The sequence below is a fragment of the Myotis yumanensis genome, unplaced genomic scaffold, assembly GCF_028538775.1.
Source record: "Myotis yumanensis isolate MYYU_CA2020_CCGP unplaced genomic scaffold, mMyoYum1.0.hap1 SCAF_6, whole genome shotgun sequence".
Lineage (NCBI taxonomy): Eukaryota > Metazoa > Chordata > Mammalia > Chiroptera > Vespertilionidae > Myotis > Myotis yumanensis.
This window is the reverse complement of record NW_027223757.1, coordinates 61,354,417-61,376,035: the sequence shown is the minus strand read 5'-3', so window position 1 is coordinate 61,376,035 and position 21,619 is coordinate 61,354,417. Positions and strand designations below refer to the sequence as shown.

The 21,619-nt window shown below is 43.8% G+C and overlaps 1 protein-coding gene across 1 annotated transcript in view; it reads right to left on the bottom strand.

Annotated features, from left to right (window-relative positions):
* The window catches only part of IMPG1 (interphotoreceptor matrix proteoglycan 1), a 126,943-nt gene that overhangs the window by 13,634 nt on the left and 91,690 nt on the right, over positions 1 to 21,619 (bottom strand). Inside the window, 2 exon segments of the mRNA XM_070419095.1 lie at positions 14,199 to 14,418; positions 16,820 to 17,333. Coding sequence (XP_070275196.1) covers positions 14,199 to 14,418; positions 16,820 to 17,333 — 734 coding nt within the window.

The window sequence follows — 21,619 nt, the reverse complement described above, 5'->3', positions numbered from 1 at the left end:
TCAACTGGGAAAAGATTTATGCAGAATAAACTCCAAATATGATAGATTTACACTGAACTTAGAAGGATATTTGTAAAAACAAAGCTAACATCAAATAAATAAATAAATATTTTAAACACATAATTTCAAGGAGAAATATTTTCAGTCTAATCATAGTAATTATATTACTTTGTGTTATGGCCAAAGGTGATCCTGAGTGGGGGGGTGAAAGGATTGAGAAAAGACAGACAAGAGAATGATAGCTGGGTCTCAGTGGGACGCTGCTCCCTGATGAGGAGACAGTGCCAGTGCCCACAAGCCCTGTCTTTATTTTATAGCAGATGCCACGAGGCAAAGTAGGGGTGTGATCAAGTTGTTTACAGCATTCTTGTGAGTTCCAACCCTACTCAACTACATGCACCCGAACTCTATCACAAGGCATGTGGGACCACGTGTTCGGACCATAGGTTCAAGCTTACAACCACAGCCGTTGGCTATAATTGTGCTGGGAAGGCCCTGCCCTCCAGCTGGGACTTGCACGTGGCAATGAGAGGACCCTGTCCTTTCATTAGTCTGAGGCTTGAACCTGGCCAAGACACTGTAACCATGCCCCACAACTTTGGAAACATATTTAAATGCTTATTTAAACTAATATCATTTGCAATCACCTGTGTATTTTATGTATAAAATGAATGACCAATTTGACATCAGTAAAAGCAACCTGCAACATTATAGAAGTTTAACCAATATTAATTTCAACTGTTATTTTGCAGTTCTTAACTATGACTTAGTTTTGTGCTGAACACTTTAAACAAGTCTTCATGGATATTCACAACAACCCTTCAAAGTCGATATCACTGAAAATTAAAGCCCATTCTAACTAGAAAGTGTAACTCAAGATTATCATCTGTCTGTCTGTTTACAGTGTTTGGCTTTGACATCGTTCTAGTGGCTTTTAAATATGGGGTTTTCAGGAGGCAATTCAGGCCTCCAAGGGCTAAAAGGAGGCCAGGGACAGTGAGTCCTCCCCGGCCACTGCCAGCATCTCCACCCTCATTCGTTTTCATATCAGACTTTCACAAATGCTTCCTTTGAAATGAAGGCTTTCCCAACTAAACAGCAGCTGGGAAGCATTGTCTGCCACCGCTCCTTCCTGAGGCAGAATGTTTCTTGTTTCCTTGTAGAAAGCACAGTCTGACACCACAGAGGCTCCACATTTGTTTCTGTTGTTCCTTTGTGACATCAATGCAGATGGCTGGAAACGAGAGAGTTGCATGTGGGGCTTGGAAATATTGCATTGCTCTGAGATTTCCAGTGTAAGCACATTTTCTGTATCAGTTTCTCCCTCGCATTTGCTTTTATACTGTCTTCCAGTCTGCATTTCACAGGTCCTTAAGAGCACTTCCACTTGGCTGACGGAGGGAGGATGCATGTCCCTCAGCTCTCCATCATGTGATAAAAAAGCGTTCAAATGAATGCCCCTGCCTACAGGGAACACTTCAAGGCATTTTACAGTTACAGTTTAAAAGACGATAGTCCTGGCCATCAAGAAGGTCACAGTTCAGGGCGGCCATAGGTCCCTGATGGTCTAAGACGGTCTTTCCAGTCTCCTGTTTGCGGTTCCAAGTGCTCTCATGCTTCTCAGGCCTGAAAATGGGCCTCTGAGGGTCTCAAGTCTGCATTTCACCAACTTCAGTTCATTACCCCCTCCCCTTCCCTTGCTCTACACCTTGAGTTTGTGTATGGATTGCTTTCCTGACTTTTATCCTCCTTTGCCATTACGTTGTCATTCTCTGTCCTTTCATCATCTCCTTCTCAGCACTTAGAGTTTGCCAGGAAGTGAAGCATCTCTGTTGGCCGGTCCAGTCCCAGGGCAGGTTTCAGCCCAGCTCGCCTGTAACTCAGCTTCCCCTGGACTATGGGCTGCCGGCCTACTGGTTCTTTGTGGACTTATTTCATTCCGATGTAATGAAACCTAGTGTTCACTAGGTGGCGCCCAAAAGCAAAAGAAGTAGGAACAGATTTAGGGGATGAAATTTTAAGAGTCCGATTTCTGTCTCCTTAAAAGCCACTGTGCGGTGCGCCTTGGTGAAGGGGAGTGAGGTCTGGAAGGACTTGGCGCGGTGGCAGCTCCCGGGGCCGCTGATGGAGGCATTATTATTGCGCGATTACCGGCGCAGGGCAGGTCTGGCTGGTGGGGGAAATGTGCTGGGAATTCCTGGATCACCTTTTCCCATTTCAAAAGGGCCGAGTTAGGGCTCTGGAGTTCCGAGGCAGGCGAAAGCGCTGCCCGTGGTGCCCGGAGACACCAAGCACCGCTCCAGAATGGGGCGAACAGATCTCCGGCGAGTCAGCGCCAGGACAAACCCGGCCACGTGCGCGCTTCTGCCTGCCGCGGAGGAGCGGAGGGGCCATTCCTTGGGCTGGGCCATCAGAGAATGACAACCCTACACATCCCCCATCAATGCTAATCTGCGGGCGCAGGCCTCACAGCCTTAGCCCACCATACGTTTAGGGGCTCACCAACATGCTTTAAATACTTTAAAATAAAAATTTTAATGTAATCCAAACTGGATTATATTCTTCTCTATACCAGCACAGTCACAAGATATAATTTTCAATATTTTAATTAACCAATATTATTGAAGGCAAAAGGGCCTGGAGCCCAGCCGTGGTCAGTCTCCAGGCCTCAATCTCCCTGTAACACGGCGCTGGCGAGCTGCTTCGTGATGGAATCAACGCGGGCCTTCTCCTGAAGGCTCACCTGAGACGTAAGGCAGGGACTCACCCTGCACAGAGGCCCAAGGGGCTTACTCTCTCCAGTCCTGAGAACATTCTGGGATTTGACTGCACCTGCAGAGAGAGTGAACGGGCTCATCCCTGCTCTCAACGCTGAAGCCTGGAGGAAAGCACCCTGGGTGGGAAGGGTCGGTGGCTGTTGGGGTGTAGGTTAGCATCTTTAGGTCTCATTGGTCCCTTCTATAAAATGGGGCATTTAAGCCAGGTGATCACTAATATCCCTCCAGTTCTAGGTGTTGTACCTGAACAAAGACAGCAAGAGCATTAGCTGTCATGCTGGCTGTCCCTCCAGAATTGCTGATTCAATGAATGCAATGATTAAAACCACTTAAAAATCTGCATTTAAGTTATTGTTTCATTATTTTATGTTATTTTATGATTGGCCAAAAATGTTTTGCTTTTGGCTTATTGCTGAAGGGTAGGATTCAAGGGAGAATAATTATTCAATGACAGCACCACTCATGTGACTGGAGATGAATACGTATTTGTGGAATTGAAGAAGCTACCACCTGTACTTATAAAGGGGACATCTGGAAGTTTGGGACTATTGTTTCTGAGAGTGAAGTTGGTTTTTGTCTGTTTTTAATTTGTTTATTTGGCATTTTAAGAATGTGATGAAGTTTTATAGGAAATTTCACTTGGTGAAATGTAGAACGTAACAATTCATGGAGGATGAATTAAACTGAAAGGTGTTGTCACTTTTTCTAAATGGATTCAACAGCCTCTGTCTACCCAGCCGGAGGGTGGATAAGACTCCTTTTTAGGAAAAGGCAGTAGATAGAGCAGAAGGGAGCACAGGACACTGCTGCCAAGACCCAGCTGCAGCGCGTGCTGACCGTGTGACCCGTCAGAGGGAAGGCCCTCACCCTTCTCGGAGTCCCAGCTTTCCCAGCTGTGCTATGGGCAGGACTGATAGTCCCTACTGTACGTAGTTATTAAGATTAAAAATAGTGTCAACAGAAGCTATTACTGTTTTTGTTGTCATTATTGTGATGAGTGACATCTACCGCCTTTTGAGAGCTGGTGACCAAACGGGAATCTTATAAATTATGCAACTTTCCAGAGAAAATGATTGTTTATCCACATTCTGGCTGGAAGCATCCTAGATGCCGACTGTAATTAATTTCAGTGTTTACTACTCGCCAGCTTTGTAGTCTGCCCATTTTTGAGGAGGCTTCTTAGGAATTCAAGGAGAGAATCAGCTAGAATAAGTAGTTTTGCATATTTGAAATCTTCAACCTGCACAGCTAACTAGAATGAAAGCCCTACATGCTTCTGAAGAATTTTCATAGCAGCCTCAAGGGACGATGGCTCTAGTTGCCAGGGATGCTGGCAGAATACTGAACAAGCCGTGATTTATTTGGGCTTTCAGTTGATAAATCACAGATAGTTCTAACATTGGTTTATACTTTTTATATCACAGATTTATTCATTCAGGGAGTTTTCAAAAGGTGAACAGCAAGCCACACGCAGGAATAACAGTGTGTCCCTTCCCACATGCCGGCACCTCTGCGGATGCCATCCGGCTGAACTGATGGCCGACCCTCATTTAGAGGACGCGCAGCTGGGAATTCAGATGCTGCTCTGAATGTGGAATGACACTCACCGAGAAATCTCAGGAGAATTTTCAAAATCTCTCTTCTTTTTATTCCAGAACTAGTCATGGAAGACTATTCCCTCCTCCCCGTATGACTACCACAAACCCCTTTTCCACCCTGACCTTAGGCCAGAAGAAAAGAAATGGGAAACACTGGATTGGATTTTATTTCAAATTTGTAAGTGGAACTGAACAATGGGTCTGTCCTGGCATTGCCTGTAAATGTAATACAACTGGGGCGTAGAAAAGAAATGCTAATCCTTCTGACCAAGACTGTCAGACATTCCCCTCAGCCTGACTAAGCTTTACACAGGCTTCTTCGGACTCCGGGCCCTGGACTCCCTTTTCTTACAGCAGGTAGTTAGTTTAGAAACCCTGCAATTGCCCATTTATTCTCTGCCCCTTTCATCTCTTTTAAGCTTCCTGACAATATTGTCCAGGACTGTCTTTCTCCAGCACCTGGGTGCCATTCTTTTGAGAGGTAACCATCAGAGAAAATAGCGGCCCTGCCTCCCAGTCGCGGCGGAAGGGTGGGAGCCCTGCTCCAAGCTGCAAGACAGGAGGTGGACAGGGCAGGCTGACTTTCTCATTTTCCATCTCATCCCAGCCTCACGGAAAGCCGGCCCTTGCCGCTCCACTAGGTTTCTTCTGCAAAGTGTTCCAATGACCTCCGAGCTGTCAACTTGACCTCCATCCACGCTCACTCACAGCGGCAGAGATTGCTGACGTGTCTTTCTGCAGCACTTTCTCCTGCTCTCTTCAACCCCCACAACCCTGTTTCCCCACTAAGTGTGGGGCAGTCTCAGAGTTCCATTCCCAGTTCTCTTTGCCTCCTGCTCTACACATTGCCCTGGGCCATTTTTCACCTGTTCTCAGTTTTCAAGTTGTATAGTTGAAATGTATACTTTCCCAAATGTTTATTTTCAGTCCTGGCCTTGTTTCTGGCCTCTAGACACCTACTTTATAGACCAGAGGTCAGCTGATCTAATGTCCATTTTCTTAAAACTGGTCCACCTCCCCCCTACCAAAAAAAAAAAAAAGAACAATTTTTGGAGTATTTTTGTATCCTTAAGATAGTGTATTCATTTTTGCTTAATTTTGTTTGCATTTAAACATTTAAAAAAAGGAATTTATGTATGTACCCTTTGTTATTAGTTATATATTTTTCTAAGTATCTTCCAAATATGCAGTATTTTATGAATGATAAACAACTATACGTTTTTATTTTATAATCTTGAGAATACTTTAAGGACTGTTTAGTATTAAGTTTGAAGACTTTTTGAGTTTTACAAATTTTTTTAAAGTTCAACTTTAAAGGGAAAATAGCACACCTAAGTGGATGCAAATAGATTGAGCAGGAGCTCTTAGGCAACCTGGCTTTATTTTTATTAAAAAAAAACTACCATTTTTATTGATTTCAGAAAGGAAGGGAGAGAGAGAAACATTAATGATGAGATAGAATCATTCTTTGGTTGCCTCCTACATGCCCCCTACTGGGGATCGAGCCTCCAACCCAGGCATGTGCCCTAACCTGGAATCAAACCATGGTTTATAGGTTGACGCTTAACCACTGAGCCACACCGGCCGGGCATCACAACCTGGCTTTAAATGAGCTGGTTTAGCATGCTTCTCCCTTCCTTCTAGGCTGAGCTCCCATATACCTCCCTGCTGTGTATCCAAAGCTGCCATCACAGTGGAATAACTGAAGCTCTCTATCTCTCCCAGAAATGTCTGCATCTTCCCCCCACCCTTCTCTGCCTGGGCCCCATCATCATATACCCAGGTATCATTACTCCATATTGCCATCTGTCTAGGAAGCCTGCCACGGCATCCCCTTGCCTCTGTAGAATTAATTGCTCTCTCCTCTGTGCTTCATAACCTTTCTGTTCATATCCTGAGTATAGTATTTAGCAGACTGTATTATAGCTTTTTGTGTATGTGCATTTTTCTCTTGGTTGACATTTCGTTCCATTCACCTTTGGGTCCTGGTGGCTATAATAGTACCTGACTGTTGGCAGGTGATCCCTTAGTGCTTACTGACTGTCTGAATGAACAGACATCCAAATTACGGTTGCCTTATTAATTACTTGTCTAACTTTTCTATAACAGCAAAGACAAGGGCCAGAGGGACTAAGAGGCTGAGAAATCTTTGATGATTTAAGAAAAATCATCCAACATTTGGAAATGAAGGAGAAAAGCTGACCATATGATCTTCAATGTCACGCTAGAGCAATAGCAGTCCCCTTAGTAAACAGGGATCACCTATGGGCCAACCCAGCCAGCTGTCTGCTCCTTCACAGCCCACAAGCTCAGTATGGTTTTTAGGTTTCTCAGTGTTTACCACTTCATAATATCCCCAATTTTGCCTAAAATATTTGTTATCCACTTCTTTAAGAAATACTCGGCTGAGCCCTACCCTAGGAGGCAATAACTTTGTTTGACTTATCATTTACTATTGATTATGGCATTTTACAACTCTAAAAAGTTAGAAGATATAGAAAACAGATAACGTACAATGATTGTATTTTCTGTTTTGTATTCAGCTTAACAATCGTATTTCATAATTCTCCTTTGTTCTCTAGCTATATAAAATTCCTGTTTCACCTGGCTGGTGTGGCTCAGTGTTTGAGCATTGACCCATGCATGCACCAAGAGCTCACCCCTTCGATCCCTGGTCAGGGCACATTCCTGAGTTGCTGGCTCTCTCCCCAGTAGGGCATGCAGGAGGCAGCCAATGGATGTTTCTCAATGATGTTTCTATCTCTCTCTCACTCTTCCTTCCTCTCTGAAACAAACAAACAAACAAACAAACAACAACAAAAAAACCCAAGAAAAATTAATGAAAGCATTTGAAAAAATTTTTCTGTTTCCATATACCCTTTAAATCAGATTTGTCAACCTAATAATTCCCTTATCAGTTAGTTAAATAAACTTTAACATATGCTCCCTATCAGTATGAAACTCATGATTTCCATATTTTGAGGGTTATTCTTTGACAAGGGTTGTTAGGGACAAAGGGATAGTTAGGGACAGCAGCTCCCAGGCTAGGGGGACAGTGGACAGGAGGTGGGAGAGCCTCCAGTGTTGTATGGTTTTAGGGCTAATCTTCGTTTTCTCCCAAGAAGGTGATAAGAAAAGGGCCAAGGAGTAAGCCACCCAGGAACTCAGTGTTGCTGTATTTGGCCATCCTGATTGGGAAAGGGTTAAAATTATAGGATGCCGTTCCCTTTTCCAAGGATAGATTCTCGAGATTCTAGGTCCTCTCCCATAGATAAAGCTAGGCATTCATGCCCAACACGCAGTATTTCCGGCAGCTGCTCCTTTTCTCTCTAAAGATTTCCCCTCTCAATTCTCTTTCAAGGAGAGTTTTCTCAACAGATTGGACTAACGCCAGTGAGTTCAAGCAAAATACTGGCAAGATAGAATCTGGATCAGGGAAGTTTCTTATATTTGCTAAAATGACCTTCTGGTATTGTCTGGGTTTCTGATGATCAGTGCCCCTCAGAGTTCTGTTACTACATGCTGGGGGATGGGCACTGCCATGCGCCAACCCAAGTCTTAACCGCTGAAAAGACCACGCCAGGGAGAGAGTCTGGGGCTGTGTAAACTAGAATTTGAATCCTTGTTCTCTGGGAATCTGAAGTAATTATCTTCATTCAGGGTCCAGGAACCTGAGAGGCAGCATGATAAGTTGGTTGTACTTGGAGGACATTTTAATCAGCTTGATTGTCAGTCACCATGACAGCTTAGGCTCAAATATATCCCGGAAGGAAAACATCTGGGTCACTCAGTTGCGCTGAAAAATTAGGAGCAAAAGAGCTGTCATGTTCTAGATTTTTTTTTTAGAAAAGGGGAGAACAGCTATTGAAAATTATCTGCATATTTTTTCTTGTTTTAAAATCTAGACACCCATTTCTTCCATAATCAAAATACTAATTTTGTGTGTATTTCCCCAAACTAAAATTGGACAGGAGAACTGATGTTAGAAACACTTCGCAGGTTTATTTTAGAACGACATTTTAAATTTCAGGTTCAAGAAGTTTTATAAGCTCTGCAGATTCATAGAAGTGAGAAGTTAATTAGCTCTGCTCAGAAGCAATGGTTGTGAGTGTTTTGGGATTTTGGTCTGTCTCTGCCCGGATTGGAACAGGCTATAAACAGGGAGGAGGAGCTGTGAATAATGTGAAAATGAGGGTGGGGGGTGTTTATGAGTCTGTATCTGAGTAGGTCCCTGACCATGGCTCACTCTTGGGTGGCCACCTTCCTCTCCTCAGCAGCCCCCACCCCCCAATGGTAGCTTGTACCACTGCCACTGATACCTGGGTGGCTGGTGCCCTCCTCTTCAGCCCTGGTGTTGACAAAGATTGTCTACTTGATCAAAGTCTACTCAGACTCCCCTGAAATTTTCCACTCAGCCTCAACGTTTGGTCTTCTGTGTTTGTCTCTTCATTGCTCAGTTTTAGCAAGTCCTGCTAAATTGGTTTAGCTAGAATGCCCCCACCCCCACCCTCCATATCTGATCACCCTCAATACCTCAGCAGGTTCCTCATCCTCCACATCCCCCAGGTGATGTCTGATCACCCTGACCTGCCTTCCTCCAGAATCCTTTTAGGTCAGTTTAGCCAACCTCCCCACCCCCCATTCCAACTTGCTGTATTCAAAGTTGAGTCCATTCACCCTCCCTCACCCCAAGATCCCATTGCAGGGTACCTACACCTACCAAGACAGTCTTTAACAAGTACCATTGAATAATGGTTTCTTTACCAGTGCTGGTTGTCTTCCTGGCTGTGGCAGGAGGCTCAGCCCTCACAGTCAACTCCAGCCCAGAGGGACTAGAAGTCTCTGTATTAATCTCAATCACTACATTCCCTTTCTGCTCAGGCACCAGGCCTCAATGGAATTTAATGGAATGGAATGGAATTTAAAGGAAAGCTCAGGGCTTTCTGCATTATGGGCTCACTGAGTGATTCCCAGACTCACAGGAATTTGCCACCAAGTGCAGCCTATCAGAAAAGTGCTCGTTAGAAAGTCCTTCTGAATGAACAAGTCATAGCTTTGATCCCAGCATCGTTCTAAGGTGTCCCACATTGGCCACATTGGCAGATTCTTTGGGCAGGGACTGACTTTCGGACATTACCATGTTATATGATGATGGATGACTGCTTATTGTTTTGTATTAAGCATGTAGAAGATGGTCAAGGCCGGATCATCAAGCACTTGCTGGTTCTAAGTGGGTGAATCTATCCTTTGTCCTTGCTGAAATAACTAACCCAGGATTCCTAGCTGTCGGGAAGCCCACTCTAAATCTCACCTGTCCCTCCTGCTTGCTCCTTACATCCTGTACCCCAAGTCCAAAAGTTGATTGGAAGAAACTCTTTTGGGGCAGGTTGGCAACAGTGGCTTATCACACTAAATAGGAACCCTTTTGGATATTGGATTTATCTATTTTGGTTTATATAAAGGAGTTAATAAAGTCCATTGCTGTTTATTTTTAACTTTTATGAAATCCACATTTGATTTTCTAATTCTGCTGTCCTCAAGCCCTTTGGTTCAGGCAGTATTCATGTCCTACTGGCTCACTGCAGTCATTTCTTGGCAGAACTTTCCCATTCATTCATTCATTCTATGAATTTGCAATGTGTTAAGCATTTAGATTTTCTCACTCTCCAAGTATTTGGTAAAAAATAGAGCAAGGTAATTGCTCAGGTTGTCCAGCACACTCTGGCTTTCCCCTATTGTTCTCCTATTAAAAGATAAATTGGGCACGCTACCCCACTGTATACTGGGCAGCCTGGGGCATTATTAGGTAGCTCAGCATAAATTTGGCTCCAGCAGGGATCCGAGCTGATGTTAGCACCATCTCATTTCTACTGCCATTGGCTTCTTAGAGGAAAGCTATATATTTCTTATGAATTCTCATAAGAAATCAGTGAAAATAATTTCAGTTCCAACCTCCACACAAATACCTTGTCAGGGTACTTGTTATTGTTCTCACTGGTACCCTATGCAGGTCACAGATTATTAATCAAGTTAATAATGACGATGTTGCCACAATAACTAAACATTTATATTAGTCAACTGCAATTGTTGAGAGTTATGTTAAGTGTTGTAAATACAGTCCCCTCTGTATCTATGGGTTCTGCATTCACCAACCTTGAATAGAAAATATTTTTAAAAAAAAAGTTATGTTGTTGCCTACAATGGTTCCATCTATACCGAACATATACAGACTTTTTTCTTGTCATTATTCCCTAAATAATACAATATAACAACTATTTACATAGCATTTACATTGTATTGGGCATTATAAGTAATTTAGGGATGGCTTAAAGTACATAGGAGGATGTGCAAGGTCATATGCAAACACTATGCCAGCCTTCCTATATAATAAAAGCCTAATATGCTAAGTGTCCAGTCATCAGGTTGGCCATTCAACCAATCAAAGTGTAATATGCTAATGATATGCTAAGACCACTCAATTGCTTACTATGACGTGCACTGACCACCAGGGGACAGAGAGTCGACCGGTCAACCAGTCACTATGATGTGCACTGACCACCAGGGGGGCAGATGCTCTGACCATTAGGTTAACTTGCTGCTGGGGTCTGGATGATCGGGACTGAGCAAAACGGGCTGGTTATGCCCTGGAGCCCTCCCGCGGTCCCTCCCCAGCCCCAATCATGCACCAGTGGGGTCCCTCAGCCTGGCCTGCACTCTCTCGCAATCCAGGACCCCTTGGGGGATGTCAGAGAGCCAATTTCAGCTCGATGGCAGAATGACTGGTCACTATGATGCTCACTGACCACCAGGGAGGAGACACTCAATGCAGGAGCTGCCCCCTGGTGGTCAGTGTGCTCCCACAGGGGGAGCACCCCTCAGCCAGGAGCTGGGCTCATGGGTGGTGAGCACAGTGGCAGTAGTGGGAGCCTCTCCTACCTCCGCTGCAGTGCTAAGGATGTCCAACTGCCAGCTTAGGCCTGCTTCCTGGGGGAAGTGGGCCTTAGCCGTTAGTTGGACATCCCCCAAGGGCTCCCAAACTGTGAGAGGGCGCAAGCTGGGCCAAGGGACCTCCCCCCTGAGTGCACAAATTTCTTGCACCGGGCCTCTAGTCCTATATAATAAAAGGCTAATATGCAAATAGAACAGCGGAACAACAGAACAACCGGTCACTATGACATGCACTGACCACTAGGGGGCGTACGTGGAACATGGTGGGCATCAGCCGCAGCAGGATGGTGGAGCAGGTGAGTGGGGGCGCCTGACCAAGGCGGGGCACCAGTCACTGTCATTGGGGAGAGCCTCTGGTGGTTACTGAAAATTCTTTGCTCCCACACACCACAGTCCCACCTGCTACCTGCACCTGCAACTGCTACCTGCACTGACCCTGCGCACACCTGCTGCCAGTGCCTGGCGCTGGCCCCAATTGATTGGCACCATCAGCGGGTGCGAGTGGCGGCTGCTGGCTCCTATTGCCCCTCAGGGCTTCTCTACCTCCCCCCTGCTTCTGAGGGGAGATCGGGGCCGTCAGCTGCCGCTTGCACCCGCTCATGGTGCCAGAGCCGCTGCTTGCACTCAGTGCCAGTGCTGGCCCAGCTTGCACCCAAAGCCAGCACCAGAGCTACCGCTTGCACCTTCTGCCAGTGCCTGGTGCTGGTCCCGATCGCTTGGTGCCATCAACGGGTGTGAGCAGTGGCTGCTGGCCCTGATCGCCCCTGAGGGCTTCTCCACCTTCCCCTGCTCCTGAGGAACGATCAGGGCAGCAGCTGCCGCTTGGACCCACTGACAGTGCTGGACCCACTGACAGTGCCAGCCCCACTTGCACTCACTGCTGGCGCTGGCCCCAATAGCTTCGTGTCTTTAGCAGGTGTGAGCAGGGCCAGTGCCGTCAGCGTGTGGGAGCGGCAGCAGTGGGAGTGTGGCAGACAGGGGACCGGGGCCGTGGTGGGAGGGGCCAGGCAGGGGTGTGGAGGATGGTCCGAGACCCGACCCTGTGCCTACCGCAGCCTTGTGGCCCACAGTTCCTTTCAAGGTACACGAATTCGTGCACTGGGCCCCTAGTTTTATATAAAGGACTTGAGCATCTTTAAATTTTGATATCCTCAGGGGTCCTGGAACCAATCCCCTCACAGATATGGAGGGATGACTCTATTATTTTAGTTAATCCTCACACCTGTTACTATTTCCATTTTCCAGTTGTGAAAATTCAGTGCTGCTGTTAGCACACAGGATTCACATTCAGGAGCCCTCCAAGGGCAATGGCATTCTGTGCTTTTTCTCAATATCACCAGGGTCCCTTCCACATCCCTGGCCTCTTTCTAAGGCACCACTAGGTGGGCCTACTTTGAGAAGCCTGTCCCCACAGTAGCACCTGCATTCTCGCCGCTGCAACTTGGCTCCCTACATTTACTATCTCATGTTGTTGGGATGGGTCTGTAAGTAAACTGAGCTCCTGGAAGGAGGCAGGAAGAGGGCGACTGGGCCCTCACCTACCTTATGCTTTCCAAGTTCTCCCTATACACGTCCCTGTTATCATTTTCAATTGGCGGAAGAAACTGGTCTCCTGGTCTTAGCTGGCAAGGACCCCTGGCTCCTTCTTAGTTCTGAGAAAGTTTCCATGGGGAGAGGCAATATTTTATTAGCCTTTAGGAGGCCTTTGCTTTCTTAGGGGAGCCAGAGGGCTTGCTCAGCCACCCAGTTCAGAGGTAAACACTCCCAGGTTTAGTGCCTGAGGGCACTCTGTCATTTTAATGAACCTGTTTACCAGGTAGGAGGCAATTTTCTTAAAGTTGCACCAAGTTCTGCTCAGTGAAAGATAAGTGTCTCCCAATTGAGCCTTTTTGTTTGGATTTTGCCCAAGGCCTTTCTCTCTGCCTTCATTGTTGGTCCACAGAAAGCCAGAGAGGCTGTTCAAGATTCACTTTACTAATTCATAGCCTATCAGGAGGCGTTGTTTGTAGCCTGACTGTCGGGTTGCATTGGCAGTAGATGTGGAGCCTTGGACCCTTGCACTCCAGGGAGTGAAATAAAACAAAACAAAACAAAGCACAAACAAAACATTTTTTGCAATTGTTTAGAAAACAGAATTTTGAAACTAATGGTGGAGATAGTTCCCACTTTGGGCACAGCTGGTCACAATGGTAATTATACAGCTTTCTCACCCGAACAAATGTGCGCTTTCTACTGGGGAGCTTTGGGCTGAGCCCCCATATCTTTTAAGAGTTTTCTTCATACCAAACTCTGTTTTGATCTGAGATGGAAGCTCATCTAGGGTGCAGAAACCGGAAGGGACATTATTTTCTTCTTTCTTTCCTGATGGGCGATGTGGCTTTTTTCCAAGTTTGCATTTGGGTGGAATGATTATGTCCCCCCTCAGGATGCTGGTTCAGTTTCATCCTGAGTTGTGCTAGGAAGAGGTGATTCCCGTAGTTAACCATGACCGGCAGCTTTCTTAGGTAGGAATCCCCCAGGTTGCTGCAGTTCCCTGAGAAGGTGTTTTGGGCTTTTAGCAAAATGTAAGTTAGTTTGGTTGTGGACTATATTTTAAAAAATCTCTTAAACTCTGCATAAGTGTTGCTTTGATGGGGAATTAAAGCTCTCAGATTGTGAAGCAGGAGGTGCACTTGTTCTTTGCTTTTTGATGTAGGAAAAATTTAACCTGCATGTCTTAGGACTCTACCTTTTGCATATGGTGATCCATAGATTCCAAACGATTATTTTATCAAGTGTGATTTCAATTTGATTTTTGTGACCTTAAGGTCGAGTTGCAAGTTTACACAAACAAACTCCCCAAACTCCCGCCCACTTCTGAATGGAATTCTTTTACCTGGTTCAATGTTGAGAGAGTAGCTGTCTATTTCCAGATCAAGTAGTTGGGCTGCAGCAGAATGGAAATCCTCCAAGACCCGCTGCACGGCCTTGGTGAGGTTGTAGGGCACCGACTTAGCAAACCTCATTTTGCTATTCACAATCACACTTCCATTTCTGAAGTTAAGTATTTCAAGTTGCTTAAATCCTGTAAGATTGGATTGTAGATACGGGACCAGCTGCAAAATAAAAGATGGTTTACTCATAAGTATGTTCTAAGCGCTCAGCTGTTGCTAATTCCGTTCATACTCACTTCTCATTATCTGAGGCATACATTTCCACTTACTTGTTTATTTTTGTGTGTTTGGATTTAACGGGAGACCAGAGCACCGCTACTTAATGATCTATTTGCAGTGATCATGTCCCACATTTCCACCTTTCTGTCTGTGTATTGAGATGGATGGGCAGTGGTTTTGTTCAGAATGAATTGTGAGAACAGAGAATTTTAAAAAACCAGGCCAATGCTATCAGCAAAGCAGAAATGCCAAGTTCAGTTTTGCTTTTTTAAAAAATCCAAGTAAATAAAAACATGTTCCAAACTGAGCTCAGGAGTAGACTGCCCTACGCCTGTGTAAATGGCCTATCTATTTGGAAGCAACCAGCTTGAAATGACCCATTGAAACAAACAGCAGCTTAAACATCAGCTTGTCTGTTTATGCAGGCTGTGTTTCACGGTCAACACAAACGCGGTATGGTGGAAATAGCAGGGAACTGGCAGTCAGCCCTGGAATGTTCCCAACCAGCTGTGTGACCTTCACTGAGACACTTAGCATTGTGTTGTACCTCAGTGCCCTTATCTGAACGGTGAGGGAGATGAGAAAGTGGTTCCCTAAGAACCTTTTCCAAACTATAATGGAATAATATAAAAGTAAGCCCCAGGGCAATGTACTTCAGGCTTCCACACCTGCCACTTGTGAGCCATGGCCATCCATGAGATCTCTTTTCAGAAATGTTTGAAACTCAGCAATACCTGCCTTGTTCTGGGCCCGGAAAGTGAGCCACTCATCCATGAACTGACACCCATGAGCCCAGGGAGCACACAGGTGCAAGCTGCAACCTCCCAGCACAGCCCCGCCCGGCTTTGATTTCGTCCCTGTGCCTTACCAGAATTTTGACTATGACCCTGATCCCCATTCTTATACACTCCCCTTGCCTCAAGGTCATTGTGAAAATAAAAAAAAATGAAATGAAATTTTACACAGAGCTTGGAACTTCTTTTTCCAATTTAGGCTCTCTTGATTTTGCCTACTTAACTTTGAATTCATTCTTTGTGTCTTAGCTCTGGGGGGAATTCCCTGTCTTCACCTACTGTGCAAATGACTAGCTGCTCCTTTCTCCAAAATCCATCCTCTTTTTCATGAAAAAGAGGCTGCCTAGCTAGAGACCACATTTCCCAGCCTCCCTTGCAGCAAGGTGTGGCCACGTGACTAGTTCCCACCAATGGAATATGAATAGAAGAGATGTGGGCAACTTTGGTATCACTTGCTTAGGAAATTGCTTCCCCTGGGCTTTCTCTCTTTCCCCTTCTCACAAGTGGAAATGGTTGTAGTGACCCAGCTTTGACTATGAGGAAACACCCTTGGGGCTGACAGAGTTACAAGATGTAAGGAATGTGGGTTCCTGGATGGTGTAGAGTGGAGCTGTCCCACCCACCAAGTGAGAGAGAAATGAACTTGTATCTTATTTAAGTTACTATATTGTTGGTTTCTTCATTATGGCAGCTCGGCATGTACCCTAAGGAATACCCCTGTGCTAGGTCCACTGGGAGCCCATTCCCTGAGATTACCCCAATTACCTACTCACCTCATGGTGGGTGGTGCTGCGGGGTTAGACTGCACAAAGTCTTCCTTTAAAGTTCACTTGAAGAATTAGTTTTTATGTGGTTTTAATTTATATAAGAATTTAACTTCTGTGAAGCTTACAAATATTTTTTCTGTCATTTTCAGAAATTCAGCATTTCTTACTGTACATGCATTTCTTATCCCACAAATAGAAACAAAACAAACGTGAGTTTGGGGGGGGGGGTGTTTTATAATCACAGGTATATGCCATCATCTCATTTTCTCTGTTAGGGATCATGGATGATTTAACCATTTTTTAGTTAAAAACAAAAACTGAAGGGGGACTGAAAAAAGAGTGCTTACACCTGAGCTCTTGGCCTGCTCTGTGCTGGACCTTCCTGGCTTAGATCCCTGTGGTCAGTCGGCTGGAAAATAGTGACATTATAACTTGGGGAAAGTCTGCTCATCCTGCTTTTAAATCCAGAGCTCAGAACTCGAGTAGCTATGTATTATTCTTGGGAAAACTAAATTAGGAAAAACTATACGGAAAGGTTGTTCAGTATAAGTTTGTTCCCAGGAGTCTGGGTGGCAATGTCTGCTCATGTGTCCACCAGAGAATTCACTTGCCTCTTGGATCTGAATCCATCTCAACACTCTAGCTGAATGCCTTCAGCGACAGCCACATCAGAGGCTTGCCTCTTCCAACAGCATTGCTCAAGACAGCCTGTGATGATAGTATAAAGTAACAACAACAACAAAAAAGAAGAGACACAGAGAATAGTAAGTAGTGCCTACTCACCAGCTGTGTGAATCGTTGCTCCAGAGCTTGGTACTCCAGAGAGCTCTTGTTGAACAGGTTGTCAGAGAAGGGCATGTTAGCCACATGCAGACTGAAGAACACCACCAGCTCCTGGCCCTCGGCGGCGATGGTCACAGAGCTGGCGGTGATGTTCTGTAAAGCTGGGCCGGGAGTGGTATTCTCCAAGAAATTGTCTGGGGTGGAGACATATCCACTGAATCCTGGTGCCCCAGAGGAGGTGGGAGAATTAGATAGATCCGTTTCTTCTAAGTCTTGGGCTATATCTTGGCTGCCTGTGCTCAATGTGCTGTCTTCTGAAGATGCAGGCAAATGTGAAATATCCAGAGCTGATTGGCTGATGGCAGAGTAATCATCAGTGGGGATGGTTAGTGTCTGGCCAATGGACATTATGTGTGTGGCACTTTGATCAGTCAGAGAGAAGTTGTTTGATGCAGCCAAGAAAGGTAGAGTTTCTGATAGGGAGGTAGAGGCCATAGCAGGTGAGGACAAAGAGCTGTCCATGGAGAAAGCTCCTGAGACCAATTCATTACATCCAAGCATTCCCCCAAAGAAGAGAAAAAAATTCCAAAGTTAAAGTTAGCCTTTGAACATTTACATCAATGACTTAAAGTCATATTTTAAAAGAATAAGAAATTGGTACAGCAAAGGGCAGGCAACCCTATGTCTAAACCTATGGAGACAGCAGGTGGGTCCCGAAACCATTTCCTTCAGGCCCAAAACTTCCACATGCATAAGACAAAAAGATAACCAATTACCCAGAATTTCTGGAATCACACTCAGCCCAACACAGTACATCTGGGAACCAGGTGGGAAAAGCTGACTAGGTCACCAGCTGGTGCCAAACCACAAATGGCATTGAATATATCTGCATCCCACATCCCCCCTGGAATTCCTAGTCAACTAGCTGTGCAGTTTTGGGCCAGTCATTTTATTTACCTTCCAGTCATGCAAGCCTGTGTTTTTTTCCAGTTGTATCTTTTTAGGGATTCTAGTTATCCTATTTTGGTGGTTTTAACAATTAAAATTTAAATTATGTTTTTCTAAAACTGTATAATCTGACTGAATAACTTGCCAATTTACAAAATGATATTGAAAGAGTAAAGGTGTTGGTTACACATATAATTTGAACTTTATATTCACCATACAACTTGCTAAATATTTGGTAATATTTAAAGGTTTTGTCACTTTTACAAGATTATACCTTGATAATTTTTACCACGATTTTGCATTGCTTTCTTAGGTAAGTACACATTGAACTGCTAAAGTCCAATCCCACTTTGGTGATAAATTAAAATCCATACATGCTTATGAAAAGTGGTTAAATGAAACTATCAGATAAGAGATTGGTGGGTTATTAAAATATTCCAATAAACCTAAATGTAGGATCACTGACAATATTTAGGGCATTAGACAGATCAAAACAGGGAGCTTTCTGTGATTACTTCAGTGGTATTTTGGCAAATGTGTGGGGAAGCTGTACTGAAATCTAAATGTTAAGCATGATGAATGAACTGTCTGGGTGCAGATATAATCTTTGGACTCTCAGTCAGCTAATTTACTAGAGTGCAACCACCCTAACTGAAATTCTAAGTGATAAACAGCTCTGAGAGATGGAATCATATTAGGTTTGTTAGTTTCTTAAAATAAAACCTGCCTGTTGGTGAATTGTACGTAGCTTTCAGAGAAGCACCCTCTTTTCTCTAACCTGGGGAGGGTGCCTGGATGTGTCCACCCATAATCCAGTCAACTGTGAGAAATGATGTTTCTAACAGCCCAGATCTCTCTGCATTCACACTGCAGTTTTATTCAAATCCATTGCCATCAACTGAATGTTTGTATCCTCCCCAATTCATATGTTGAAGCCCTGATCTTCAGTGTGACAGTATTTGGGACATTATTGGGATTAGAGCCTTTGTAAGAACAGACATGAGAGAAATGATCTCTCCCTGTCTCTCTGTCTCCCTTTCTCTCTGTCATGTGAGGATACGGCAAGAAGGCCCTCAGAAAGAGGGTCCTCACCAGGAAACAGCTGGCAACTTGATCTTGGACTTCCATCCTTCAGAATAGTGACAAGTAAAGTTCTGTTGTTTAAACCACCCAGTCTATCATTAGCCAGATTAAATAGTTCCCTGCATTATGTCATGAACCAATAAAAATTAATTTCTAACTCTGTGGCAACTTGACATTAATCATTCACATCCAAAATAAACCTGTCCAAGTTATTTTCCTGATAAGAGCAGTTGGCTATTTAAATGTAGGGTTGCTAGATAAAATATAGGCTTCCCATTGGGACACACAAACTAAAATATTAATTGTTGCTTATCTGAAATTCAAATTTAATTGGGTAGCTTGTATTTTTCTTTGCTGAATCTAGCAGCCCTATTTAAATGTGATTTGAAAAGACTCCTACTCTTTCTTGGCTTGATATTGAAACTACCAAGGCCATTGTCAATTCCTTTGAAATAGAAGTATCATCTAAATCTTACCATTAGTTTAAATATATTTTAAGTAATTACATTTTCATCAGATTCTTTTTTTTTTTTAAAGGAGAAGCTTCTGGACAGCAGTATCCACAAGCTTTCTTTTTTTAAAAAGTATATTTTATTGATTTTTTTTACAGAGAGGAAGGGAGAGGGACAGAGAGTTAGAAACATCAATGAGAGAGAAACATTGATTAGCTGCCTCCTGCACACCTCCTACTGGGGATGTGCCTGCAAATAAGGTACGTGCCCTTGACCGGAATTGAACCTGGGACCCTTCAGTCTGCAGGCCAATGCTCTGTCCACTGAACCAAACCAGTTAGGGCTTCATCAGATTCTTATGCAGAAATTAGGTATGGCAGTGACACAGGTCATTTAGAACATGAAGTTTTTTTGTGCTGCAATGGAGAAGTCCTAAAGACCAAGGCCATTCATTTCATCATGAAGTATGCAGAAGAAACAGACTCAGAATAACTTGACTTTTTAGCTACTCTGTTCAAGTATGTGTGTGGGGGGTTCCTGTGAGGGTGTGAGGTATATTTATATGTGTGTATTATGGGGGGCTGATGAAAAGCCCAGCTGGTAGGTATAGAGTAGAAGGCTACTGTGGTCACTCTCTGGGCAGGGGCCCAATCAAAAAGCAAAGGCCACAGATGAAATAGTTCAAACCAAAGTAGATGAACTTAGGTCAAGCTGAAGCTCAAAGTGAGATAACTGGATAATGGGGGAAGTTGGGCTCAGTGTGGGCAGCCAGAACCCCACTAATAGACAGAGGAAGGCCAAGAAGGTGAGCAAGGTATGAAGGACAAGTGCAGATGAAAGGCTATTTTAAATTCTGCCAGAAAGGGTCACATATACACATATATACACTAAATCATAAGCATCAAGGGGTCACCTATTTTATGTTTAAAAATCTAAAATCTTATCTCAATTTTCAAGTGCCATGATCAGCAAATTCTTAATTATATATCAAATGAATGGATTCTTATCATAACAAGAAAATTATCTTCTTCCTTTTTGGCATATTATAGGGATAGAACAAGTGTTTATTATTCATTCATTCATTCATTCATTCATTCAACAAATGAATTGATAGCCTACTATGTGCCAGGCACTGTTCCAGGTGTTGGGATAAATAAAAATAAACAAAGGGAAATATATAGTATACCACAGGTGCTTTGGAAGTAAAATGAAGCAGGAAAGTGGCTGGGATTTCTGGGTGGGCAATTTATGAGTATATGTATAGTATCTGAGCAAGACCTGAAGGAGGTGAGAGAGTTTAGCCATGCAGCAAATGCAAATGAGAAAGCTAAAGAAGGGTGTCTTTCATGTTCTGGGAACAGCTGGGAGAGCGGCATGGCTATAATGGAGTGCTATACTATCAGTCCAAGTATGAGGGTGACTAGAGATATTTCAAGCACACAAAGTCTCCACAAATCCCTCCCAGGCAGCCTTTTCTAGAATGTGTTTACCTAAAAGGGTAAACCAAGAGATAGGAAGAAATGGGATATTGAAAATAAGTTAGGGAAATATCTAGGAAGATGGTGAAGGGGTATCTTAGGGAGTTAGTTAACCCAGGTGTAAAAGGCAACTAGTTAAAATTGGATTAGTCTCAAGAGACAGGTATATGGAATGCTCATATCACCAAGCCCTCAAAATGGTACCAAATTTTTAACTTGACAAAACTGCTGAAGAGTGCGCTCCACAGAGCAAAAGAATAAGCCCAGAGAGAGAAGGCCTGAGATCTAGGGATCTGGGACTCCAATTCAGGAGAAAGGGAATTCCAGGGATGATAGCAAAGCGAAGTTTCAGGTGACAGCTGTCCAAAAAAACCTAAAGAGTAGTAGTCCAGAGAGAAAGAGAAGGTCTCTGAAAATTGGAAGTGGTAAGTAACCTGATGTAGAAAACTATACTGGAAAACTAAAATGGAAAATTTGGGAAGAATTGGCAAATGTACAAAGAAAACTAAGTAAATGAAAAAAAAATAAAAGAAGACATTAACTCCAGGAAAACAGAAAGGAAACATAGTTAGAGCAAATAGGTAAACTGTGATATGTAATGTAGGCACTGACTATTGATTTAATAATAGTTATCACCATATTGAGAGGAGATAGTATTATAAGAAACTTAAATCCTTATTTAAAATAATAAAAAATCAAATAATACAGGAGACTGATAATGCAAAATATATATATTACTGAAAAATATGGGAAGAGCAAATACCAGAAGAAATAGCTAATGGGGTCAAAAGACACTACTTTTGGTAAGTGGGGCTGCACAAAGGGGAGGTGTGAGATAG